The sequence below is a fragment of the Canis aureus genome, chromosome 24 (genome assembly GCF_053574225.1).
Source record: "Canis aureus isolate CA01 chromosome 24, VMU_Caureus_v.1.0, whole genome shotgun sequence".
In the NCBI taxonomy this organism is placed as follows: domain Eukaryota; kingdom Metazoa; phylum Chordata; class Mammalia; order Carnivora; family Canidae; genus Canis; species Canis aureus.
The window spans coordinates 19711406-19738607 of NC_135634.1; the positions used below are offsets into that span (position 1 = coordinate 19711406).

The 27202-nt window shown below is 44.2% G+C and overlaps 1 protein-coding gene and 1 long non-coding RNA gene across 3 annotated transcripts; one reads left to right on the forward strand and one right to left on the reverse strand.

Moving 5' to 3' along the window:
• Nucleotides 1-26526, reverse strand: ATP12A (ATPase H+/K+ transporting non-gastric alpha2 subunit). The gene is made up of 23 exons (XM_077868499.1): nt 26418-26526; nt 25667-25822; nt 23371-23430; nt 20257-20460; nt 19360-19473; nt 18263-18397; nt 18009-18126; nt 17503-17771; nt 16277-16475; nt 16009-16118; nt 14340-14474; nt 11016-11208; nt 8957-9132; nt 8159-8295; nt 5610-5760; nt 4594-4762; nt 4336-4490; nt 2756-2879; nt 2438-2583; nt 1808-1941; nt 1558-1659; nt 1039-1130; nt 1-952 (listed from the first exon to the last, which is right to left on the reverse strand). The coding sequence occupies exons 1-23, from the start codon at nt 26424-26426 to the stop codon at nt 924-926; spliced, it is 3117 nt and encodes a 1038-aa protein (XP_077724625.1). The 5' UTR covers nt 26427-26526; the 3' UTR covers nt 1-923.
• Nucleotides 8472-17846, forward strand: LOC144295879 (uncharacterized). Of its 2 annotated transcripts, XR_013363001.1 has the most exons (4): nt 8472-8680; nt 8904-8994; nt 11415-11480; nt 17341-17846. It is a non-coding gene; the product is annotated as an uncharacterized LOC144295879 (long non-coding RNA). The 2 variants fall into 2 exon arrangements; XR_013363003.1 differs by lacking the exon at nt 11415-11480.
• Nucleotides 26527-27202: the final 676 nt, after the last annotated feature.

Here is a 27202-nt window from a genome sequence, read left to right on the forward strand (position 1 = left end):
TTTTATAAAACATCTTTTACTTAAAAATGAGGCCTCCTGGGGACTATTAACATGGTTGTGTCACCTGTGAATAAAGCTAAGTTAAAGCATGAAACATAACTGACATAAAATTGGTGAAGAGTGCTTTGCAACCATTTTACACTAATAAATATTACTCTTTTAAACCCCAGTGCATCCCTACTGAGCTTGAATCCTGGTAAATGAAAACCCCTTTGGGTTGGGAGAGCATTTGGAGCTGGGATGTGCAAAATGGACGTGGGGCTCAGTTTTGGAGTTGGTGGCAGGGGTGGAGGGAGGGAGGGAGGTGTCTAGCTGGGAGGAGAGAGGGCACCAAAGGACTGACAAGGTGGTGAGGGGTGGATGGGTAGGGGTGGAACTGGGTGACTGAGGACCGTTAAGAAAGATGTCTGAGAGTCAGAACAGGTCATCCGTGTTGCTCTGATGTAAACCTGCCATCACTTCCACCTCCTGCAAACCTTCCATTGAATTCACCTTGTATAAGCAAGGTGACCATGAAATTATAAGCTCTCTGGGAATTCACAGAAATCTAGGAAGGTTACTGGACTTTTAATAGGGTATGGGATGGAAGTTTGAGCAATCTTATCTAGCAGGGAGGTCTGAGCAGGTGGCTGGATTACCCAAAACTCTTTAATGTGAGTGAACTTTATATACATATAAATATGTCATTCTTCCTGTGAAATTCACATATTTTTAAACAAGGAGATGAATAGAGAGATGCAAATCATATATCAACAATTGAATTTGTTTGAAAGTACAAAAGCTCAGTGAGTATCTTTCATACTATTCTCTGCCTTCTCTTTCTGCATTTTGATATGTCTCTACTGTAGCAGTCTCTCAGATGCAGCCAGAAGATGAAAGACATTCCCAATGTGCAACTGGGAGGCCTGGGAAGTAAGGTGGTCCTAATAATACATGTTCTTTTCCCACCAACCTGTAGAGGTAGAAAAAAGTCAATGAGAAATCAGGAGTCTGTTGAAGTAGATAAACAGAGTCTCAAAAAGTCCTATTACTACTTACTTCCAGGGTAGAGTCTGATGAAAAGTTTTCGCACCTCATCATACACCCAAATCAGAATGGCATATGGCACAGCCACAAACCAATACTGAGGCCTGGAAGCAGAAGGGAGGACGGTAAGTCTGAATGGATCCAAAGAAAGGGCCGAGCCCCCTGCCAACAGGCAGAGGCCTTCTTGTTTATTTTCTCTGCTCTATTGGAAAGAAAAGTACATCCCTTGGGTCATACAACATAAAACTGGAAAGCTTCTATTTAAACTGGACTGGGACTGGTAGAAGCAACATCTGTCTTTAAAGCGGCCTAGTGGATGAAGATAGAGATGGGACGGTGAGGTTTGGAAAACCCATTTCCTCTTCTGACAAAACTAGCGGGTCGAAATCTGACTAAATTAGAACTGATTTGGTTTTACCTCTTTTGAAAGTCTGGAGAGGAAAGACCCCCTGGAATCCTGATGTTTATTTAAGCTGCGACAGCTCACAACAGGGCTAGCTCTTTCCTATTCATTGTTGAAGGAGAACTCACCGGAGCATTGTGAAATTCAGGGCTGTGATACTTCCAAGTCCATAGGACAGGATTAATGCAATGATGATCTGTGAGGCAATTCCCACCCAGATGACTTTATTTCTACAAGAAACATAAAAGCAAACAGATTCTGAACTCACACAGTCACAGGACCACACACCCAGTGTAGTCAAAGCCTTGTGTGTTATATACCCAACCATTCCTGTGGAAGGCCCAGGATTCAACCCAGGATATTAGATGTGAGCAGTACCTGAAGAGACCCTGCTGGAATATGGAGTTCCTCCTGGTTTTCCTGATGATTAGATCTGCTATTTGCTGGACCATGATGCCAACAAAGAAAGCCGTATAGCCCGTCCATTCTAAGTATTTCCTCTGGTACCATGTCTGTCAACAGACAAAAAGGAGACCATGAGACCCCAAAGGGAAAACTGCAGGAAGATTTCAATGTAGTTCTGTAAAGTTTTACTCTCTCCCCACCTCACCAAGATTTACAAAAGTTCACCTTCTAGTGTCTGAAAAGAAATTTTTTTTTTCTTTACTCAGTTGAGTCGGGAAAGATGCTAAATTAATTGATCTGGCCCTACTGTGGGTGTTGTTGGACTGGTTACTCTTCCACACAACTGCAAAGCCAATGTAAGAAAGTGAGCTCAAGGCATCAAATTTGAAAGCAGAGACTGAGTCCTGGCAAAGGTCAAACCTACGTAACAAAGGGGCACACAGCCCTATTAACTGAGAAAACTTTCACATCCTCTCTCATTAAGGCTGTCCAGGGCGTGAAAGTTCTGTATCAGTCTGGGCAAAGCAGTGAGAGTAGGGCAGAAATGGGGCAGAAATGGCAGAGTCAGGCAGAAATGCTGAAGGCAGAGTCTCCTTCTCTTACCCACTGTTGTCCATAGCTGTCTTCCAAGTCATTCACGTTGCTGTCTTCCCATTCCACCCGGAGGTTAATGAGAATACTGGGTTTAAACCCCTCTTGTGCATACACAGTGAAATACACAACAAAACCTCCCACGGCTTGTATGAGGCCTAAAAGAACAAGAAAGATAAAGGCAGGGGTTCTATCAGGACTTTGGAATTGCCCCTGTGCTCACTCTCCTCTCAGTTCCTCCTCCCATCTCCAACCCTGCCCCACGAGGAGAAACACAGTTTCTGATGGACTGGAATGAATTCTTGGGGTGGTCCCTTGTCTGATAGGTACCGATGTGCAGGTAAGAGTATATGGCAAGTTGCTCGTTCACCAGTCTATCTTTCTTCTTGTGGCGAGGCTTCCTGTTCATAATGTCACTTTCAGCTTTCTCATAGGCCAAGGCAATGGAGGGGATCTAGAGGAGGAGACAGTCCGTGAGACTTAGCCCTGGAACACTGTGTTGTATCAGCAGAGCGATAACTACAGTGGCATAGCCAGGAGGCCTCAGGTTGGGCAGTGAGGCTGGTGGATTGTGGTGAGGGGTGGGGCAGGTTATGGAACTGGTCTATCTAGGGTGTATGCAATAGGAGTGCATTGCTTCTAAAGAATTTAAAAACAGTTGGCTTTAAAAATCAATCTGCTTTTGGGATCCCTGGGTGGCGCAGTGGTTTGGCGCCTGCCTTTGGCCCAGGGTGCGATCCTGGAGACCCGGGATCGAATCCCACGTCGGGCTCCCGGTGCATGGAGCCTGCTTCTCTCTCGCTCTCTCTGAATGAATAAATACGTCTTTTTTTAAAAAAAAAAAATCAATCTGCTTTTTTATTATCACCATGTGCTGGCAGTTTTAAAGATGCTAGCTATAAAACACTTTTCCCTTCTGGGGCAGATGTTTTCTTAGGCATGCCACTGGATCATACCAGTTCCTGCACAGATCCTCCTGCCTGGAAGACCTGCCTGTTAAAGGACAGATGGCTGGGCCCCACCCCCCACCTCCAGTCTTTCCCAAGGTCTGGGCTGGGCTCAGAGAATCTGCATTTGTAACAAGTTCCCAGGTGATGCCTGGACCACACTGCAAGAAGCACTGCTGTGGAGAAAAAGAAATGACTTGAAAGAGCCCGAAAATGATTTGACTGTAAACCATGAGGACCGCAGTTCCCCTCTAAGTAAGAATATCTTTGGCCTCTCTGCAATGTGTTGATGGCCTGGGTATTATACAAAACAAGAGAGTAGGAGGCGGCCATTTGCAGCATTCTCACTGTGAATTCAGTTCCGTCCCTGTTGCCTTTTTCCCCTTTGCCATGTGGATAGTTTCCTAAATGGATACATACCAGAAGAGGGAGGGCTTAGGTGACATTATTGTACATCAGTGTGAGGCCTGATCGGGTCTTAATAACTGCTACTTCTAACTGCATTTTGGTGAAGGGCTTTCAGGTCACAGATTCTTCTACTTGACAAGGGGGTAGTTGTAGGTTATCACATTGGCCACTGGGCCCCAGCGTTACAGGGGCTATTCATGGATAGTTCTATGTTCTCAAAGGGGAGGGAGGCACAGAAGCTGAAACTGACCAACAGCACGTTTTGGGGGGAGGGCAAAGAACTCTTGTCTTGAAAAGCTTTTACACTAAGTGAAGTGGTTTTAACTTCCAAACATTTGACAGATCTCTCTAGTCCTTTGCTTTGATGTGTGGCTGGTGGACCAGCAGAATTGGCATCACTTAAAAGTGTGTTAGAAATGCAGGACTTCTGGGCCCATCACGTCAAAGTTTGAGGAGCACTGATTTCGTCTAACTCCTTGCCCTTGAAGGTAATGCCCTGGACGTTTACATCACCTGGGACAGTTATCAGGTCCTGTTCCCTTTAGAGCTACTTACTATGTCTGTGCCCAAGTCGATGAACAAGATAGTAATGGTGCCAATGGGCAGGGGAAGCCCAACAATGATGTAGATCAGAAAAGGGCACAGCTCGGCAATGTTCTTGGTCAGGGTGTAAGCGATAGTCTTCTTCAGGTTGTCGAAGATCAGACGACCTAGGCAAAAATGTTACTGCCATAGGACTTGCTTTTGGTCTCTCAGGTGACCCCTGTCTCAGGTGACCCCTGTCTTGGTTAGACCCCTAGAGACCTCACTCACCTTCCTCCACTCCTGTGACTATGGATGCGAAGTTGTCATCCAGCAAGACCATATCAGCTGCATTTTTGGCTGCATCAGAGCCTGCTATCCCCATGGCGATCCCAATATCTGCCTTCTTTAGGGCTGGAGAGTCATTAACTCCATCCCCTGTCACAGCGACAACTGCATTCTGTGGGGACACATGAGACACTAGGAGTCAGCAGGTCCAAGGGGTCACAGGTAGCGCAAGATCAACAAAGTCTCCCTTCCCTCTGGAGGATGTAGGGAAAACTGGAGCTGAAACGAGGGCCTGTTTGGGGGAAAAGATAAAGCCGGGAAATCCCAGAAATAAGTACAATGAACTCCAAAGATGTGCTCTATTAAAACCATTGTGTATAGCAGGCTAAAGTGGAGCACTGGGTGTCAGACTATATGTTGGCAAATTGAATTTAAATTAAAAAACAAAACAAAACAAAGAAGATGCTAGTTGAAAGAGGCTTTCTAAACAGGAGAAAAAGGTAAAATGGATCTCTTATATCTTGTATGTATTTACAATTTTTTTCCTATATCTTACATTTTCAGATCTTTCTATACCCACACCTACCATAGTACCAAAAGTTTCACTGTCAGAAAGCCCTGCATGCAGGAGGGGCTCTCTCAAAGGAGAGTAAAGGGTCAGCCCCCTGAAAGGGTAGAAACATAAGGTGATGAAGACAGCAAAGAATTGTCTTGAGGTGTTTTTTTTTTTTTAAAGATTTTATTTATTTATTTATGAGAGACACAGAGAAAGGCAGAGATATAGGCAGAGGCAGAAGCAGACTCCCTGCAGGGAGTCTGATGTAGGACTTGATCCCAGAATCCAGGGACCATGCCCTGAGCCAAAGGCAGATGCTCAACCACTGAGCCATCCAGGTGCCCCTCATGAGAGGTTTAAAAAGTGATTTAGCCCTGATCTGGGATCCAGATCTCAGCCCTGCATTTCCCCCATAGGATAGTGACAGACCTGGAAGGTTCTCTGGGCACTGCTGTCCACCTACCTGCCTTTGACACCCCTCTACGATGATCAGCTTCTGCTGGGGGGATGTCCGGGCAAAGACAATCTCTGAGTAGTTGGTTAGGAGCTCATCCAGCTGCTCTGGGCTCATGTCCTTCAGCTCTGCGCCAGTCACCACAGCAGCTTTAGCATCCCTAGAAGGGCCGGAAGGGACTGAGTGAGGCCAAATGTCGGATCTTAGGCTAAAACACTGTTCTGGGCAGGAAGTGGGCTGAAGCCTCTTTGACTTTACCTGGCACCCACAGTCCTTGACACCTAATACTCTAGTGGGATAATAGGGGTTGTGAGTTCTGGGGACACTGGTCTCCATTTCAAGACACAGAACACTGAAGCTAAACAGCAAGGCCAATATTTCCTGATATTGTATGATAGGAATAAGCCAAGTAGTCTTTTGCTTGGAGGAAGGGGCGGGAACATTCCTGGGGCAATATTTTACTCAAGGAGTAAAAGGAGGGTAAAAAAACCTTCCTGTTCATGTTTTGGGTCTTAGAATCAGCTTATGCCAACACACATGGGTAAACACATCTTTGATGTTGCTTATTTCAGATTTATAGTGTCTATTGCACAATGAGCTGTGTAGGGAGAACAACTTATTACTGAGGTCCTCTTTGATGAGAACTACTGTCTGCTGCCGATAAAAGTAAGGTTCTAGGAAGTACTGATAATGCAGATTTGATTGTGTCGTTCCCTGCTAGAACATTTCAGAGGTTTTCCGTTGCACTTGGAGCAGACCCCAGAGTTTCTAATTTGGTCTGCAAGGCCAGGTGCAGCTGGTGCTGCTGGGCTTCACCTCCTCTTTGGCTCTCCCCTGCAGCCCTTGATACCCTCCATTGCCCTCAGGTCTTCATAGGTCTTCCACCTTTGCCAGGAATGGGCATATCTCACCTTACCTCCCCTGACTAACACTCTACATTTTAGCTTTCAAATCTTAACTTATAGACTATACTTAAAAAACACTGCATGGCTTTTTCTTTACATTTGTTTGTCTTAAGCTTTTTTAGGTATGTGTTTTCCTGTTGGTGCTAAAAACTGGAATCCTAGCACTTGACTCAAACTATAGGTATCCCTGTGTTCTGGTAAAAAAAAATTGTAAAAGTAAGATGAGAAGAAAAGGGTGTGTCCTTTCTCCCCACAGTGGCAAAAAGTACAGTTATTGTACGATCACGAAGCTACAGTTGATAAAGTAGATAACTGAAAATATTCACAAAAGAATCTATGCCATCTCTTGTTCAGTTAGGTGAGTTGCACAAAAATGTATTACCCTATTATTTTTAAAAACAAAACGAATTTTAAAAGTTCCAAAAAGTTTTTGTTGAGGAGTGTTGTTTACACAAAGCAGTGTTGGAATATTCTTAGACTTCAGACGTTGTTGTTTTCAGAGGCTATGATATAACTCTGTTTGGTTGTCTTAACTGGTAATTTGCTGTCCTGCTAATAACTTATTGACTGACAGCTCCGTATTCTAAAAGGCATAAATGCTTGGGGTAAACTACAAGAGGTTCATTGGTCTCTCCTTTTTTCCCTGCATTCAAGAAATTATAATAAAGCCAATGACATTTATTTTTATACTGAGATTTTGGAGTCTTTATCATTTATATTGTCAAGAGTCCAGGTGACTCTGGACTCCTCTGACTGCTTGAACCCTTGTTCTCTGTGTGTCCTTCATTGTATTTCACTGTACTTATCACATCACAATTAGTTTTTATTTTTTCTTTTCCTTTGCCTAGATGGAAAGCTCCCAAAGAGCAGGGATTGTGTCTGGTCTGTTTGCTACTATAGTTCCAGTGTCCAGGACAGTGCCTGGCATATTGTTGGCACTCAACAAGTAATTGTTGAGGGGCACAGGGGCAGGGGGCTCAGTCAGTTAAATATCTGCCTTCGGCTCAGGTCAAGATCCCCGTTTCTCTCTCTCCCTCCCTCTGCAGCTCCCCCTGCTTGTGCTGTCTCTCTTTCTCTCAAATACATAAACTCTTTAAAACAACAAGAAAAAAATAATTAATTGTTGAAAGAATTAATACATGAGTGAATGAATGGATGAATGGACTAAAGGGTGGACATGATTACAAGAATCAGGAGACAAAAGGAAAAACTGAATCTCTCCTCAGGAAGCTTTCATTCTATTTACTACAAAATAAAAAAAGAGAAGTGTATGTTCACATAGCTATACATCATGAAGCAACTGAATAAATAATATTTTGAGTGCACTAGGGGAGTGCACCAAACACAGAGGGTTTTTAATATTTCTGATTATACAACTGGATCAATGGCAAGTAATTTAATATAAATTTTGTTTCAGTTTTTCTCACTCTAAATTTGGTGCTGAAATTTTCAGATCTACTCCATTGGGTTTTTAAATTTCATATACAGAATACATCATGGGTAACTTTCATGGTACAAATACAGTTTAGCGTTACCCTGAGAGAGTTCCTGGCAAAAAAGGGGATTTGCTCCAAACAGCACAGCTCTTTAGGGCCAACAGGGATAAGGACTTGGGTAAGACTTTAGTTTCTGCTACATTGGTTCTGTGCTTACCGTTTGTTAACTTGCTCCACAGCAATGTGGAGGCGTTTTGCAATGTCTTCCACTGTCTCACTGTTGGCTGAAATGATACCCACACTCTTGGCAATAGCTTTGGCTGTGATTGGATGATCACCTGTAACCATAATAACCTAGAACACAAACAATGAGAAAGACATGTGGACAATGAGAAACTCGGCTGGACAGACAGAGCAGAGATAGTTCAGTATCACCTACTCTATTGTGACCTGGTAGAATGTGATTGGTGAATCATTGTGGTTTGCCCTTATGGGCAGTTCTTGATCTTTAGATCAAAGACAGAAGTACCTCATTGCATCTATCCTTACTTCCGAGCTGCTTATATCTCTTCCTCTGACATTAGAGGAGGCCCTTTCCCTGTGAAAGGGCTAGTGGATGTATACTTGAGACAGCCTCATATTGCTTCAACAGTCTTCATATTAACATGGACTGGAATCAATATTTTGGCTTTGGTATTATGAAGACAAATGGATTTTGAAGGCTGAACCTTGAGATTAAGTAATAAAACCTTTTATTATCTATCATATCTAGGGCAAGATAAAGTCAACTCATGGCATTTTCACTGCAGTTACTATTGTGGTTTGTTCCACATAGACACATTTTGCCTTTATTGGTCAGTTAGTAGAATTTTAGTATAGTGAAAGTAGAGATAAAAAGGGGGTGGGGGATTATGATATTTACCTGAGACTTAAATACTGACTATCTCCTATGATATTTTTAGAGAAGGATACAACATAGATGGAGGACTTCTTAAGAGAGGAAAAGAACTCCCACCTTGATCCCCGCACTCCGACATTTGGTGACTGCATCAGGTACAGTGGACCGAGGGGGATCAATCATTGATAAGAGCCCCACAAAACAGAGGTTAGATGTGGGAAAGTTCATGGCATCTACATCAAATGTGTAAGTTTCTGGAAACTCATCTGCTGGCAGGTAGAGATGACAGAAACCTGGAATGCATGTGAATTTGAGAGTCAATGAAGTTAGGATAAGAAATAACAAAAGAAAAGGAAAAACATTTTCACATACTCCTTTACTATTTTACTAATACTTGAGAGTATTCTAGAATTGTTTAATTCTTTCAATTCCATAATGCATACTATAATTAGGAAGGACATATTTCATCCAAAAGTAATTTACTGTGTGTCCACTGGATTCTCTGTTATGTTCTGGGGATATAGAGACCACGAAGGGATAGCCTTTGCTTCTGAAGATGTCTCAGTTTAGTGTGACAACAAAGACATAAAGAAGTAAAGCATAAAAAAGCACAGCGAGTGTCACAGAGTAGAGCCATCTGGGTAATCAAGAAAGACTTCTGCAAGGAGGTCATGTATGAGTTGACTCTTGAGAGAGGAGTTAGACATTTTCTAGGGAGAAGGGAGGGAGTGTTGGGGATGGGAAGGCCACTTGAGGCACAGAAAACAGCATGTGCTACTGCAAAAACTAGGGAAAGAATCCAGGGTACCAGGGGGATGGTGTGAAGCTGTCTTTAATCAAGGTAAGTATGAGAGAAAGGCCATTTGGAATGGAGAACTTTTTGTAATTCAGAAGGGATCTGCTTCAAACAGGTTAAGGTGGATGGGATTCCTCTGTCTGGTGGGACTACCAAGATCACATGACTTTTTCATCAGCTTTTATGTCAAATTTATTATCAGCATGTCCCACTGCCTTACACACTTCAGTAAAGCACAGGGCAGAGTCTGAGAGGTCAAACACCAGGTTCCTAGAGCAATTCTTGTCAGATGGGTATCAATCCTGCATTGAAAACACGAGCTGGTGCTGTGGGTTATTTAAGGCATGCTTAAAGCATTATCACCTCATTTAATTATTTCATTTGCCTTACAAGCTGAACTATCCTTTAGAAACACATTCCACAGATTCCATCTCTATTGGCAAGAAACTTTATGATGTTTAATGAGCCTTATCATCAACCGTGAACTTCTGTTACCTAGAATTCATATTCTGTAGTTCACAGGTCCCATTCTGTCAACCCAGGATTGGGTTTTCATGACAGAACATACCCTCTGAGATCACTAAAGTTACCACAATTAGGCTCCTACCACTGTGGCAGCATTTCTGTGGTTCCTTCCACCTCTGACAACCCTGTCTCTATTACTGGTAGTACTGTCCCTACTAAGCAAGTGAGAAACTTCCATATTATTTTAAACTTATTTTTCTCCTCTGACTAGTGGCTAAATCTTACCAGTTCTGCTTCCACGAAGTCTGTTGTGTCTGACCCCCTCCTTCACATTCCTAGTGCCTTGGATCAGATTCCCACCCTCTTTTACCTGAATGAGGGCAACCACCTCCTCCTGAGACCCATGCCTCTCCTCTCCTTGCTGCTGCCAAGAATTATCCTTTAGAAAACACTGTAATTCTGACTGGTCCACTCACCACAAAGCCTTTAGTGACTCTCTCTGACTATGGGATGGAACCCCAGTTCCTCACCCACACAAGGCACTCCTTATCATGCATGCCCTCCAATCTCTTTCCTGCCCATTTCCTGGGACTATGCCATCTCATCTACCTGTAAAACAGACTGCCCCACTTATAATGTGTGCACACATCCCATCCACTTCTAACTCTGTACTTTGGCCTATGCTGTTCCCTCTATTGCCAATATTTTCCCTCACCTCCCTTCAAGAATTATCGTGCAAGGCCCAGTTTATCCTCATATGTTTGTTTACGATATTCTTCTTCCTATGATTCACATGTATGCCGTAGCCACTCCACTAGATAACAAGCCTGTCTCCTCTTGTGCCCTGACCTGGCATAAGGCTCTAGAGCCTTACACCCAAGGTAACAGAAAAGGGTTCTGCAACCAAGAGCTCACCCAGCACACGCTCCCCTAGGCCTCCCAGCTCCATGTATGCTGTGTGGAAGGCCTCGGCTGTGCTCTTGTCTAGAGGCTGCTCCTGGCCATTGACCATGATGGTGCTGCACTTCTCTAAGATCCTCTCAGGGGCCCCTTTCATCACCATGAGGAAGCGCTTGTCGTTGGGGTCATCCGTTTTGTGTATGGAGAGCTGAGAGGGAAGGAATTGAGCGTGTTAGGTACTCCCTGCCATCAGATAATGACGCCATCCTTACTTACAGGTGCCTGAACCAGACAGACCTCTTAATTAGCAATATTACAAGAAGCTTAAAGACATCCTTTCTCTCATGCGGCTACTTATCCTTGACATGAAGAGGAGAATTCACTATAGGCGTATTCTATCCTTTTTGTTTTGAGGTCAAGTAATATGCAGAGATCTAGACTCGGTCCAGCTCAGAGAGGCACCCTGAATTTGAATCCAAAGTAAGTAAATCTCATCTCTCAAACAGAAACTCATTGCTTTTGGGGAGGCCAGATGTGGTTGTCACCCTGTGAAGTCATGTGTATTGAACCAGATCTCCTGAGGATGCCTGTGGGGGTCAGGGGACCGTGAGGCACCTCATCTCACTTCTTTTCTCCACCTCCCTGTCATGGATAGCACCCTTTCAGTCCCAGGCTATTTTGAGCTCAGGCAGACAGAGGGTAGGAAGTGGACACTCTCACAGGCTTTCAGGACAGTTACAAAGTAAATAACACAATTTTAACATCAATATCCTCTCACCTACTGATTCTACTTCCAGAATCATCCTAATAAGGTAATGAGAAAAAAATCTGAAAAAAATAAAATAAAATGGCTGAGTCTTATGGAAACCATTTTCATATACAAGGTGCTCTTCTAAGCCTTCAAAAGGAATTTCGGGAAGCTGGAGTGTTTAAAAGAGAAACTGAGTTTTAGTAACTCAGTTACTGAACAAAAAAACAAAAACAAAAAACAACACTACCATTTTGGGTCTATCAGTTGATTCCAAATCAGTAGTTCTCAGCCTTCTGGATACCAGAGAGGAGCACAATAAAAAATTAAAAAGTAGAGGGCAAACATAGCTTTTTTTTTTTTTTTTTTAAATGGCCATGTAAGCACATTAAAAAAAAAACCCAACTAACTAAAATCAAACCAAAACTTTCCATCTATTATCACTATCATTTTCTCAAAGATAGAATATTTGAACACTTAAAAAGTAAGAATAATAAACATTTTTATAGTGCATATTCTTTTAAGTGCTTCACATATGACTCATTTAATTCTCAAAACTACCCTAAGGCTGTGGGTATTATTATTATTATCACCTTTTACAAGGAAGGAAACTGAGGTGCAGAGAGGTTAACTGGCATGTGCAAGGTTATGCCATAATAGGTGGCTGACCTGGGATTTGAATTTAGGCTAGTAGGTTCCAGAGTCCCTGTCTTAATCTGGTAGCATATAAAGGATAATCTTTTAAATTAAATACATTCATCCTTACATAAAACTTTATAAAATACTGTCCTAATTTTCCAGTTTATCACACACTATTGGAAATATTTCTATGGGCCGGTCTCAGTTTGGGGAATTGCTATTCCTCTTTCTATTTTGTTTCCTTTGGTTGAATGATACCCCAGGGACCTTCCAAGGCCATGACCTCTAAGACTCTTTTTTGAATGTTGCTCATATGTAGATAGAAAATGGCACTGACAGCCTCCAAAGAGGCTCTTTGACCTCTTCTGTAGTAACCCACACAGATCCTTCTATCTAGTCCCAAATCTGGGTAGCCTACTTTCTCCCTCAACATTTAGTACATGAGGCCTCATGGAACCTGCTTTTTTCTCATTCTCACATGATGAGGAAAGTCTCTACTAGAGTAGATGGAGCCCTAGCAGGATTCTGAATCTTAGTCTTGATTAGAAGACCATTCAATCTACCTCTTAAGAGCACAGACTCCCTGGGTCTGTTTGAATCCTGGCTCTGGCCCTTACTAGCTGTGTGATAATGCTCTGTACGTCAGTTCCTCATTCCCTACTTTGTAGAGTTGAGAGAATTGAGTGATGGATTACATGTGGAAATTAGCATATAATAACTAACATTACTGTTGTTATTTTAGGATCGTTACTCAATCTATTTTCACTTCTGTTTTGAATAAGACTTCTGATTTACTGGCTTTAATATTTGACTTCATACGTTTTTTAGTTGTCTATTTGGCTAACTATAATTCTTCATTGGCTTGTTATCCACAAAGATATTTGCAACACAGTTATTTCCCAATCCTAAATGCCATCCAAACAAAATGTGTCAGTAAACACAATAAAGTTTTACACAAGCATGGTTACCTTATTTATATATTTTCCTGTTATGCAAAGACCAAGTCACAACTTCCTGCTCTCAGCTTTGGAGTCTTTGGGAAGTCTTACCTGCAGCAATAAACTGGGCTACAAGCTCTCATTTGTCCCATCACGGACAAATGAGAGGAGGATGGAGCTATTTGACTGTTGGCCAGCCTGGAATGAGGGAAGACACCTAGGCAATGATGGCCATTTTCCCTCTGAGCAATGGGTAGAAAGGAGGTCCCTGTCAACTACATGTGGGGAAGAACTAGAAAGCAATGTGGCTGGAAACAGTCACCTGAGAGGCTATTCATTGGTCTTCACAAAGGGCAATGTTTACTCACAAGGCCCAAGCTAAACTGTTCTGCTTCTGTGTTGTGGTAGAGAAAGCATGGCCTTGGGAGTTGAAGAGATAATGTGAAAATTGGTTGTGCCACTTAGATGCTTGGATAACTCTGGTCACATCAACATTTCCTAAGGGCCTGTTTCCTCACCTAGAAATTGAGATTGATTAGTCCTACCTCAGGCTTATCATGAGGATTAACAGAGAATTTATGTAAAGTGCTGGATACAGACTAAGGGAGCAGTAAATGTTAGTTCTTCCCATTCTCTTACTTTACATTTATCCTTTGGGACGTGGCTTTTGCCCCTCACCTGTGCAAAAGTTACCTGTGGGGGTGGAGGTGGCATGTGTGTACGTGTGTGTGTGTGTGTGTGTGTGTGTGTGTGTTTGGAGGGTGTAATATAAATCAATCATTCATAGGAATAGCCAGGCCCTGACAAGGTCTTCACTTCTCGTTTTTCTTTACCTACTTCTGGCAAAGGAAAGAGGCCAGCAAGGGAAACTTGTTCTGGGCATACCAGATGCCCAGGCCCTGTATTCCTGTATTTTTGGAGTCAAATATCATTCAAAATACATACTAAAAGAACACTTAGAGGTAGAAACGCCATTCTTTGATAACAAAGATTTGGTTGTGAGGGAAAACTCACCTGAAATTTGTTGGTCGAGTTAAAAGGAATTTCAGCTACTTTGTGGTTTCTTTTTCTAATTTCCATCACATCACCCAGAATGACCTCTGAGAACTTCAGAAGAGCAGTTTCTGAGGCATCTCCAACCACAATTCTCTGAGAATCAAGAGATAAGAAATATTTGTAGCAATATAATCTGTTCTTTTGTAATTATTTTCAATGAGCCAGCATGTAGCCTAAACTCAAAAAGCAACCACACCACAATTAGCCACTGACTGAACCATGGTGGAGGTGTTAAACTGAATGGTGCTGCCTATTGGCATTAAGGAAATTCAAAACACATAGAGCTCTATGAGACCTGGAGGGTTGCATGAAAAAATACTAGCTATGAATTAGTCTTGAAAGATGGGTAAGACAGACAAAGGAACAGAAGAAAGCCTTCTGGAAATTAGAATGCTATGAATGAAGGCATGAAGTGGAAGTGTTCCACTGTAAGTGCTGGACATATGGGTGGACTTGGGGGATGCTCTGAAAGTCAGGTAAGGTCTAAAACTCGAGAAGCATAAAACAGATGCATGGAAAGTTTTTGAGCAAAGTTAGGTGAAGCAGTTCCTCTAATAAAGTATTTAAGGAAAATTACTGGTATGCAAGAAAGACTGGAATCATAGAGGCCAATCAAGAGGTTGGTATAATTAGTTAGATGTAAGGTACTGGCAATAACAGAAAAGTAAAATTATATAGTTATTTGAAGCAAGAATAAAAGGACTCGGTGATTCACTAGATATTAGGAATGAAGAAAGTTAAAGATTACTCCCAAAAGTTTTGGCTGGGATGACCATAAAGTGGTTATGTCATAGGAAAATAGAAAAGGGACAAGATAGTGATTTAGAGCCAGGTTGCATACAGGTGGAAGGTGGCAAATATGATTTGAGAGTCTAACATGGCAAAACTTTCAAGTGGGAACACACAGCTAATTGGAGATCCAAGGAGTTTGGGTGAAAAATCAGGACTAGAGAGAAGGATTTAAACGATATGGACAGAGAAGTGATGGGCCAAGAAGAGAATTGATGAGCTGTCAGACAAAGAAAGAAAACCAACCAAACAAAAAGTATAAGAAAGAGAAAAAGTCAATGAAGGAAACAGATGGCATATAGAAAAGCTAGGAGAAGATAGATTCAGTGACTCAGAGGGAGAAGGAGGGGAGGAGAGGAGAGAGGAAGGGGAGGAAGAAAGGAGAGAAGGAAGAAAAGTTTGTTTTTGTATATTCTGACATTCCAGGGCCCCTTAGAACTGCATCTGCTGCCAAGAGGAATATATTCTAAGGTCAATCCTTCTATTTCCTTCCAGTTATATTTTAAACTTCAGTGAATGGCATTTATGTAATAGATAAACTTTGATTATATCTACTTAGCTTGTAAAGGAAAGTAACTTAAAGGTACATTCATTTTCAGGAATGAGACAAAATTTTCAATAGACCTCAATCAATGTTTTGAGGACTTTTAGACATCTCTGTGATTTCTCAAAGCTAGGCAGAGTGAAGAAAATTTTCTGCAGGTCTTGTGAGTCAGACTTGCTCTTACTAGAACACACTTTACTCAGTTGGAGAGATTTCAATCAAGCATCAAATCAGAACAAAGAAAGTAATTTCAAACTGGCTGTGATTTAAGACCGAGTGATACCGAAGCTTTACCTTCATGATGGGGACACTTTCTTGTCCTGGTTTGAACTCAGCTCTGTTACACAATGTTATTATCTTTGATAAGGAGGCCCAGGTCCCAGAGCTTTGATCAAAGACTTGGTCTGGAAAACAGAACAGTGGATGCTGTGGATGCTGGGCCTAATATCTATACTATTCAAACAATTCTCTGGGATTGCAGACTAAAGCTGCCATGTTCTCCTTGGCCCCCTCTGCTCGAGTCCACAGCTTCAGGCCACACTGAATGTTCCAGAAGACTTACTTGAATGGTCTTCACTGGTGTCAGCTATGAAGATCTGGTTGTCGAACCACAGATGGGCCACGGTCATCCTATTCTGGGTCAGAGTCCCAGTTTTGTCTGAGCAGATGATAGAGGTGGAGCCAAGGGTCTCCACCGCTTCCAGGTTCTTCACCAGGCAGTTCTTCTTGGCCATCCGTTTAGCTGTCAGTGACAGAGTCACCTAGAGAGAGAGAGAGAGGACGAAGCTTTGAGAAAAATCAACATTTTGAACTCAGGCTCCATAACAAAGAAGCAGCAGAAGCCAAACTAGTTTCAGGACAAAGGTATAGTTACAGATACAGTGAAGCTCACCCAGTGGCTGATAAACCACATAAAGCCCTATCCATATGTCGTAATCCTTTTATTAAATGTAGGAGGCTGGGATGCGTGGGTGGCTCAGTGGTTGAGCCTTTGGCTCAGGGCATGATCCTGGAGTCCCAGGATCGAGTCCCATATCAGGCTTCCTACATGGAGCCTGCTTCTCCCTCTCCCTATGTCTCTGCCTCTCTCTCTGTGTCTCTTGTGAATAAATAAATAAAATCTTTTAAAAAATGTAGGAGGTAAACAATGCACCCAAGTTCCTCTGTTGTATAAATGGCCAAAGATTCTTTTTTCTTTTTAAGGAATGTGAGAATTTGGGACCCCTGGGTGGCTCAGCGGTTGAGCGTCTGCCTTTGGCTCAGGGCATGATCCCGGGATCTGGAGATCGAGTCCCACATCGGGCTCCCTGCGAGGAGCCTGCTTCTCTCTCTGCCTATATCTCTGCCTCTCTCTCTCCTTCTCTCATTAATAAATAAATAAATCTTTAAAAAAAAAAAAAGAATGTGAAAATGTAGAGAAGGTGTCAGGCTTCCTGAAAATCTGTAAGTGGTGGTTTGGGTCTGTCTTATATAGTTCCTTTTTTTTTTTTTTTTGGTCTATTCTAGCTCCTAATGAGAAAGATAACATGCAATTTGCAGATGGAGCCCCTAAAAATGAAAATATAAAGTTTTCTAGGACAGAGTTAAAAATGTTAGCAATATCACAATGTCTTTTGTCTCTCTAAGGAACAATCTATTCAGGATGTCCCATTGTGTCCCATGACAGTGAGGGACTGTCCCTTTGAAGATGGAGGAGATTTGAAGTGTATGGGTGAGTGCTACCCAGCACAGCAGAATGCCACGTGTTCACAGGGTCAAGGGACAGGCCACCGGGCATTATGGACTCACAGTGACAGTGGCCAGGAGACCCTCAGGCACATTGGCCACAATGATGCCAATGAGGAAGATGATGGCGTCCAGAACCTGATACTTCAGGGACACTGCGATGATGAAGAAAAGGATGCCGATGGAGACAGCCACTCCTGCCACAATATGGACAAAGTGCTCGATCTCAATGGCAATGGGTGTCTTCTCATTTCCAACTCCTGAAGCCAGTGAGGCGATCTGACCAATGATGGTGCGGTCGCCTGTGTTGATGACCATGCCAGTTGCTGTGCCTACAGGTGAAGTAGACATTTTATTCCGGGGATCCTCAGCTACGAGGATCTGCTTCCAGTCCTCTCTTTGCTGGTTTACATGATCAATTAATAAACATTACAAAGTTCTCTGGACTCTTTAGTTCCACGTTTTGTCCTTGCAAAGCTTTATAGCAAGAGATGGTAAAGAGACAAGAGCCTGTGGGGGGAGAAGTGATACGGGTGGGGCATACGGTCCTGAGAACCAGCTGGACTTACCTTCAAGACAGGTTGTAGAATAGAAGGCAATGTTCTTTGTTTCCAGGAGACTATCATGGGTAAACTCAGAGGAGCGGGCCTGGGGCTCAGATTCTCCAGTGAGAGATGAATTATCTACCTATAAAAAATTTTGAAAAAAAAGCTCCAGATCTGGCATCTTATTCCCTGTCCCAGTTACACTGAGATCTAAAAGGACAACAGAACGTCAGCTAGTTATCAGCATGCTCTTTGGGGCACCCCATGATGATGCTTACCTTACACCCCTGAGCAGACAACAACCTGATGTCTGCAGGGACCCGGTCTCCCCCTTTAATCTCCACTATGTCCCCCACCACCAGTTGCTCGGCAGGGATTGTCTTCTTCTCCGAATCTCGAATGACAAAAGCTTGCTGCAAAAGGAAACAGTGATGGTGGCCTCAGATCCTGGAATGACCCCAACCCTCCTCCACACACCCCCACATCTCAGGGATGGAAGCCACAGCTGTCAGAATGGCAACAATGTGACAAAAAACTTTTACTTGGGGACAGAGGACACTAAGTACTATCTCCTTTTTGAGGAAGAACTCTCGGAGATATTCTTCAAACCAGAAAACTCTCTGGGCCGATACAGCAAATTGACAGCCCTGAGCATGACAGACAGACAATTAAGCATGAGTGATCTTGGCTGGGATGTTGAGGAAGAACCCTGATGGCTGAGCCAAAGGGTTTAATACTCTTGCTCGGGTCAGGAAAACTTTCGTGGAGTAGGAGGCTGATCTCCCACTTCTTAGCATGGATGATTCCATCCAGAACCCTCTCCAGCAGGCAGCTCTATGGGCCAGGGCAGTATGGTGTTTGCACTGTGCTGACAGTGGTGCAAGATCTCCCTAGAGGCCTCCTTCATGGGGTCTGGCAGGAAGACAAGAGCAGTGGGCGTCCCTCACTGTAATTTGAGGCAACATGCCAAGATGCTCCAAAATGGGTGCTAAAATGGTCACAGATAACAAATTGCAATTTGACCTCCTTGGCTACCAGGGAATATTCCCAAACTTCTACACGTCACTCTTGGAAGCACCTGAATTACTTTTGTTTGAATAGTTCACCAAAGCTCAAGAGCAGTAATAGAAAATATTGTGCAGCGACTGTTGTTTGTCCTATTTTGCTCGACTAAGCATTTTCCTGTATCTTATTTCTCTGATCATCTCAAAACTCTGTGCAGAAATAGGGCTTCAAAAGGATGGTCTAAGACTTCTCAGATAGCATAGGGGGGTGGAGCACAGACCTTCTGCCTCAGAGGCCCCACTCTCCTCCTTATCTGATGCTTCTTCATTTGAAGTGATGTGGAGACCAGAGAGGGATGGCTGCCACTCACCTGTGGGATCATCTTGTTGAAGGTGGACATGATGTTGGTGCTTTTTGCCTCTTGGTAGTAAGCAAAGATTCCTGTTAAAATAACGACCAAGGCAAGCACACAGCCCAAGTATACCTGGGTAAGGAGGAGAGCATCAATCAGAAAAACATTAGGCATGAGAAATGGGCCAGGTCCTCGGGCTAGGGCTCTCCATGGGAAGGAGAGACATGGCAGTGGTATGCTGGTGTCATTTACAGGCCACAAAATTTACCCATTTTAAAGTATGTAAGTCAATGATTTTTTATGAATTCATATAATTTTACAACAATCACCACAATCCAGTTTTAGAACATTTCCATCACCCCAATAAGACCACTACTGCCCAGTGGCAATTATTCCCCACTCCCACCAGTGCTGGCAACCTCTGACCTGCCTTTGGTCTCTAGGGTGTGCCTGTTCTGGACATTTCAGACCAAAAGAATCATAAAGTATGTGGCCTTTTGCATCTGGCTTCTTTTTCTTGGCATCATGTTGGCCAGTTCAGTTTTTTTGTTTTGGTACTAAGTTATCAGTAGTCACAGATGCTCCCCATGTTAAAGGGACACAAGTAGCTTCGAGAAGAGAGAACCCCAAAATATTTCACATGGATATAGATCTTTTTTTCCCCTTAGGAACTTATAGTTTCTCTCTCTCTCTCTCTCTCTCTTTAAAATTCATGCTTATGCTGCCTCTGAGACATCAAAAGTCAGCTATAATTTCTATTTTACAGCTGGTAAAATTATTGATTTTCCCAAACCTGCACAGGGATTGGTCAGTGTAGACTCCTGATTACAGCCCACCACTCTGTCCACTAGCAGCCTTATTTTATGGTTATTTCCCATTACTAGTTTAGCAAACCCTGGAAGAAGACCCCCTTACATCATCTAGGGATGAGGACTTATTCATGGAGTACTGGATCCCATACGCAATCCAGCACAGGATGGCTCCTATCCACAGAAGGATGGAGAACCCCCCCACCATCTGCTTGAGGAACTTGATGATCTCTGGTGTTTCCTTGGGAGGAGTGAGGGCATTGGGCCCATTCTGAGCCAGGAGCTCAGCAGCTTGGGTGCTGGAGAGACCCTGAGAAAGCCAGACAAAAACACATAGAAATTAGACATTTCTCTTCCCTCAGATTGGACATCATTTTTCTGCAGGTTGAGGGTAGGAGGGCCTGGCAAAAGTGGATGATGCCCCACCTCCCTCAACTCTCACTTTTTAAAAAAGAATATTTAATATTAATGCTTAATATCAGCTAGGCAATGTACTCCATCAATTTGCTATTTACTCTTCAAAATAACCCTCTGAAGAAGGTGCTATTATTAGCCTCATTTTACAGATGTGGAATTTGAGGCACAGGGAGGTTAAATCATCCAGCTAATAAATGGTACCAGGCAACCTGGCTCCAGAGCCACTATATTATACTCTGCTAAGGCATTTTAATTTCTTGGAGATTTATCCAGATATAGGAGTAACTTGGCTAAGGAGGATTTGAAATATAAAAGCTAATCACTGGGGCGCCTGGGTGGCTTAGTGGTTAAGCACCTGCCTTTGACTCAGGTCATGATCCCAGGGTCCTGGGATCAAGTCCCACATTGGGTCCCCACAGGAAGCCTGGTTCTCCCTCTATCTATGTCTCTGCCTCTCTCTCTGTGTGTGTGTTTCTCATAAATAAATAAATAAAATCTTAAAAAAAAAAAAAAGCTAATTGCTACAGGTAAGGGCAATGCGGTAACTATCCAGAAAATATTCTCTATTCTAGAACTTCTACATATTGTATGGGCTAATTTTTCATCCTTAAGTTTTGTGTCTTTCTGCTTTTCTCTATATCCACCCCAAGTTCTTTTTGTTTTTTCCACCCCAAGTTCTAAGTTCTTACTCATCTTCAGAGTCTTAAATTCTACCAACCTCTGAGACCCACATGAGCAGTCATTTTTTGCTAGAAGCCCTCCCTTGTAAGCATGCCTGCACAGGTGTACAGAGGCCCCTCCACCTGCCTTGAAATCCTGTATTATGATTCATAAGGGTTTTTTTTTCCTCCAAAACTATCCTTTATGGAGAAAGTCTTGTCATTACTTTTTCTTCCTTGTCATATTGTTAGCTACTTAAAGGACAGCTTATATCCTTGGGATACCTAGGTGGCTCCATTGGTTAAGCATCTTACTCCTGATCTTGACTCAGGTCATGATCTCAGGGTCATGAGATCGAGCCCTGCCTTGGGTTCCACACTCAGAAGAGTCTGTTTGAGATCCTCTCCCACTGCCCCTCTCCCCACTCATGCACATGTGCTCTCTGTCTAAAATAAGTAAAATTAATCTTTAACACAAAAGAACTCTATCCTTGTTGATTTTTGTGTCCTTTATAGGGTGTACTGCTTGTTCTGTAATAGAGGCTCAAATATTGGCTGAATAACTGGATTTGAAGTCACTAACTTATAGTCAAAATAAAATTCATCACCTTCTCCTTTCCACTTTTTTCTCTAAACTCTCAGTCCCATGCCCTGCCATGGCCCTCTTGACCACCTGACCAAATCTCCTCCTCCTCTTGCTTCTCTACCTTTGTAACTGGGATCAGGGATTTGTTAAAAAAAACAAAAAACAAAAAACCCAGTGAAACAAAGTCCTATCAGTTATTTCACTGAAATGTCCCTTGAATCTGTCCTTTTCCCTTCCTATCTTATTGCTGCTATCCTATTTTAGTTCCTCATTTTATATTCCCAGGTTATTGTCTCATTCTTCTAGACCCTTCCATCTTCTACCTTAGGTTAAAAAAAAAATCTATCCACCTACCTACCTGCCTACCTATATCTATCTCTTCTACCTACCTATACCTGCATATACCTACCTACTTATATCTGTATATCTTACCTTTTGAAAGCCAATCTTATTTAAAATCACTTCCCTGTTTAGAAATTGTATATAACGAATGTAGTCCTTATTCCTTAGTTTGATATGGAAGCACTTGATGGTTTCACCCAAACTACCTCTCCCCAATCTCCTTTTCTCCCCCTTCTCTGCCCTTTCCACACACATTAGCTCCCAGAAATCCCATACTGCTTTCTAAATGTACTCTGTCCTCTCTTGTCGCCTGGGCACTCTGCTCACGTAAGTCCAAATCCTCCTCCTATGTCCTGATTCAAATGCTGCACCATCCAGAGAGCCTGTTCTGGTTCCTCTGGTCAGAATCTATCACTCACTCAGCACACCATTTAAACCTCTCTTTGCCATCTAAGTTGAACAGACTGGATGTTATAATACTCCCTTATACACCTGCCTCCCCTGCTGAACTGCTTACTCCTTATGACCAGGGATCACCTGTCCCTCTTTGGCCCTCACTGCTAGTCTTGTGCGTTGCACATGGTACGTCTTTTGCTGAGTTGAACAGATGTATCCAAATCTCCTGATGTCAAGACACCAAAATTAATTAATTAATTAATTAATTAATTTGAGTTTAAATTCACATAAGGAAGCAGTCTTCCTGTGGTAGGGGAATTTGCTAGGTGCCTGAGAACACAACAGTATGCTCCAGAGTCATTGTTCCTTCTCAGAGGAAGAGGTGGACAAGCAGGGTTCTAGACTGTGACTCTGGATACTCACTTTTTAACACTGGTTTTCCCCATTCTTTGATAAGATCATTATACTTCCTGGACACAGGGATTAAAAGCAACCTCTGACCATGACCATAAGGAAGTTTCTGAGCCTTTCTGGGGAAACCACAGCTTTCCTGAAGTTACAATCAAAAGAAATGTTTATAGCCAGGTGTCCAGCTCAGCAGAGGGGCTTGACTCTGGGCCTTGGTTCACACACGCCAGCTCTTGAGACTAACAACCGTCTCTCACATGCTGGGTGTGTGGGTGACTGGCATTCTCAAAGTTGTTGCTTCATCCTAAAGATGCTATCTACTTGTCCATACACCCTAAGCACATGGCTTTGTACAGCCCTTGGCATAGTCCCAGGGCTTCTCCTCCCAATCCCCAGACCCCTGATGACTTACTGTAATGATGTTTGTACCATATTTCTTTTCCAGTTCCTCAATGCTGAGTTTGTGGTCATCCTAGAGTCCATGAAAGGAAGAAGAGAGTGCATTAAAAACTCCAAAACACTGAACTCTAAGCTTTGGCCAGCCCATGAAAACTGAGAGTAGCACTAAGGATAGGAAGGGGCCAGAGAGTAAGGGAAAGAGAAAACTTTCTGTGCCAGGTGGTTATTGCAGTGAGGGAAGAGAGAGCCTTGCTACAGAAGAGGCTTGCTCTTCTGATTCACCAGCCAGGGGATTTCCTGGCCATCCCTTGAGTTCAGACTTAATTTGCCATTTACCACATATTAGCTGTCTTTAGTTTTTACAAACAAAGCAATGCATTTCATCTCAAACTGATCTCCAACACAGGCAAGTTCTAGCACACCTGTCTGCTCTCCAGCTACTAGTGATCTGGATACTTAGTTCAGATCTGAGTTCAGGGGTTAGTTGAGGGTGATGAGCAATATCAAACAGGGGCTCAGACTTGAAGGGGCCTGTACTGAGAGGCAGAGGGTCCTCCTCAGTTAGCTCTATCTTTGGGGTTGAGAGCATGGGGGAGAGGCTGGTGGGTGTGGTGGGGGCCTGTGGTGCACTCTGCTGGCCAGCTGTACAATAGCTCAAGGTATCACCCTGTGGCCAGGCATGGTCATGGTCATTCTGCAGCCAGGGACACTTTAGTTCTCCTCGAGGTTCGAGGTTCGAATGTGCCAGAGGGCATCCCAGTTTGCTGTCACAAATTAAATTACAGGATTCTTGTGCAAATGTTGGGAAAGAATGACAGATGTTCCTCCCTCAGCACAGAAGCAAGGTAACACTGGCTAACACTATGAAATTTATTTGTCTATATTATACATCTTCACAAAATGCTCAAAGAAGGGAGAGTCTCCTCATAATTAATAGGCATATGATAGAATGGATATATGTTCATGTTATAAGTGGCAATTTCAAGGAAGACTAAATATGTCTTCAATCCTAAATGATAGAGATACGTAGGAAATAAGAACGACTATCTATTATCTGATGCTATTTCTCCTGCTTTATGTCATTTAACCCTCTTAACAACTCCAACAAGTAGGCACCACTTTTAATTCCTATTTTTCGAAATTGGAAATGAATGTCAATAAAACTGGATTTCAGGTCTGTCCAATTTCAAGGCTGTGTTCTTAGATGTTTCTCAGAACATACACGGGCAAATGCCCAGTGTTGTGCTGCTAAACATTTAACAAGCTCTTCAGGGAAAATAAATGAAAAGCTCTGATCTGTAGCATTTACTGATTTCTCACCATAGCCAAATTCCAAGCTGCTAACCCAATGTCAATCAACTTGCCAAATTCCTGAATATTTAACAATTGGCTCTCTTAGCTCCCATGAACCTATATTACTACTATCTGCTCCAACAATAACAGAGTTTCAAAGTCTGCAATGAACTGCAGGGACAATCTAGTAAGACTTTGAGCTCAGTGTAAAAGTTTTCCCCTGACATTCCTAAAACATAACCTGTCACATTTCAGTTCTGAGGCAGAACTGAACCTGTAACCAGCTTTAATAACTCCAAAGTTCTTCCTTAACAGGAATAATATCAGGCTTCCATAATTACAAAATTATGAATTATAAATTATAACTTAAATCACAAAATGCACAAATTACAAAATATTCTTACTCTTTCCTTACTTTTCTCCCTCACCCATGCAAACTGTTTATTTCCCACTTTACATAAAGAAAATGGAGCTTACATCAAGGAACTGAAGCTGGTAGTTTGCTCCTAGTTACCAACCCCTGAAGCGGAACTTAATTGAGCCTAAGGTCCAAGCCCAATATTCTTACTAGTGAAAGGATTCTTTCTCACGGGGCACACATAGCCACGCACCTAGCAAGGTTTAGTGGTTTTGGTTTTCCTGCCGCATGGTTCCAGCTCCAACAGTTTTACCTAATCAGCTAAAAACTGGCAGTTGGCTACTGGTATCTTCACAAAGCAGCCAGGAAAGGAGAAAGGTCTGGGCTGTGCCTGTGGAGACTGGAATCAGAGGCTCTTTCCTTAGAGTTCCAGCTGGGAGTGCCTACAACCAGAATGCAGGAATCCCACAGAAGTCCTGACCCCTGGGCAGATATTATCACACCATTTATTTTAAACAAGGAAACAAATCTCACAGGGATTTTCAAATCCTTGAGACTGATCTTACTTTTGTTAAGAGGTAGGTTATAGGGGCAAGTTCTCCAGGGGAAAGGGCAGTACTCAGTGCATCCATTTGGCTAAAAGACCACATCAACTGACCAGATCCAATTCTTTCTTCAGCTTCTCCGTATGGTGATCCTTCTTGGAGTGGAAGCAGTTCTTCAGGCCCCTGTACCTCTCCTTGCCATCCTGCTTGTCTGTTTGCTCAACGTCTTTTGTTCCGTTGAGCTCCACAGAGTAAATTTCCAATGTTTTCTGAAAGGAAAGCAGAGGTGCGATATTGGTCCAACATGGGTTTTCTGAAAAGGTGTGGAGTGCTTCCGTCTGTGAGTCAGGGCCTACGGGGAAGGGAGTCCCCTCGGTGCTTGCATTCTCTCCGCTCGGGATTGTGGATTGTGGAGAGGTTCTCCCCATTTCCAAATAGCAGCGCCCAAGCCCTCGCCTTTCTTCACCACAGCCCTGCGGGCCTCTCCTCCAGGGAAGGTGGGCAGTGACCTCCTCCAGCTGGAGACAAGCCCCCCCTCCAGTAGCCCCAGGGTCTCCCTGGGACCTCGCTACCCACAGGGCACGCCGGCCCGCGTGTGCGCCCCTTCTTGGATGGGGCGTCCCTGCGCTCGGTGAGCCTCAGTCTCCGGCAGACGGGCTTTACCGATCCTCATGCAGCCGCGTAACCCTCGCCGGATCGGAGCCCGCCTTGGACCCCCGGATTTGGGTCTTCACCCCGGCCAGCCCCGGGGCGGGCCGGGAGCCAGGCGGGAGGCAGAGGGAGCAGAATAAGGACCCCCGGGCCTTCCTCTTTCCCCCGGCGCCCCCGTCCGCACGTCCCCGGCAGGCGGAGGGCCGCACGCACCTTGCCCATGGCGAGGCTGCCGGCGGCGGCGGGCGGGCTCCGGGGCTCCGGGGCTCCGGGGGCTCCGGGGGCGCGCAGGGCAGGGCAGGGCAGGGCAGGGCAGGGAGGGCGTCCCGGCGGCGGCGGCGGCTCGAGCCCAGGCGCACCTCCCGCGGCCGAGCGCCAGCCGCTGCCCCGGGAGGCGGTCCCCGCCTTAAATGCCGCCCGCCCCGCCCCCGATCCTACCGGTCCGCCGCCCCGGGAGGCGGGAGTCCCGCAGGCGCGGGCCGGCCGAGCGGTCCCCGGGCGCAGCCTGCGCTGGACGAGCCCCGCCGCCCCTCACCCGCCGGGCTTGAATCGGCCGGCGGGGCGGGTCGCGGCCCCGGGCAGCTGGTGCTCCCTGCGGGGTCCTGGCCTTCTGTAAAAGGCAGCTTGAGGATGGGAGGCTGGATCTGCGCGGCCGATGAGGCCCATGTGGCCGACGCGGTCAGAGGGACCTCGGGAGTGACCCAGACAGCTGTGAGGAGTGGCCGAAGTACTTCGCGGGATCTGGATAGAAAACCGAGTTCCAGAAACATTGTGGGGCAGGGAGTGCAGAGGAGCGACGCGAGGACGCGGTGCCGGGGGCGGCCCGGCGGGACAGAGGCCGCAGGCTGGGGTCACATCAACACCTGCATCCCTTCCTCCGTGTCTGGCCAATGCTGTGAATCCCTCCTCCCTTCCTTCCCTCTTGCTTTCCATCCTCCCCTCCTTCCTGCCTTCTTTTTTTTCCAAAATGGCACACTCTGAAGTCAGATTCCCCCCAC

Excerpts from the sequence above, each read along its gene's own strand:
- ATP12A (XM_077868499.1), bottom strand. Across the intron at positions 9,133-11,015 it reads CCTAGGGGAGCGTGTGCTGG|GTTTCTGTCATCTCTACCTG; the intron begins GTGAGCTCTTGG and ends CATGCATTCCAG. Across the intron at positions 1,942-2,437 it reads ACAGCTATGGACAACAGTGG|ACATGGTACCAGAGGAAATA; the intron begins GTAAGAGAAGGA and ends GTCTGTTGACAG.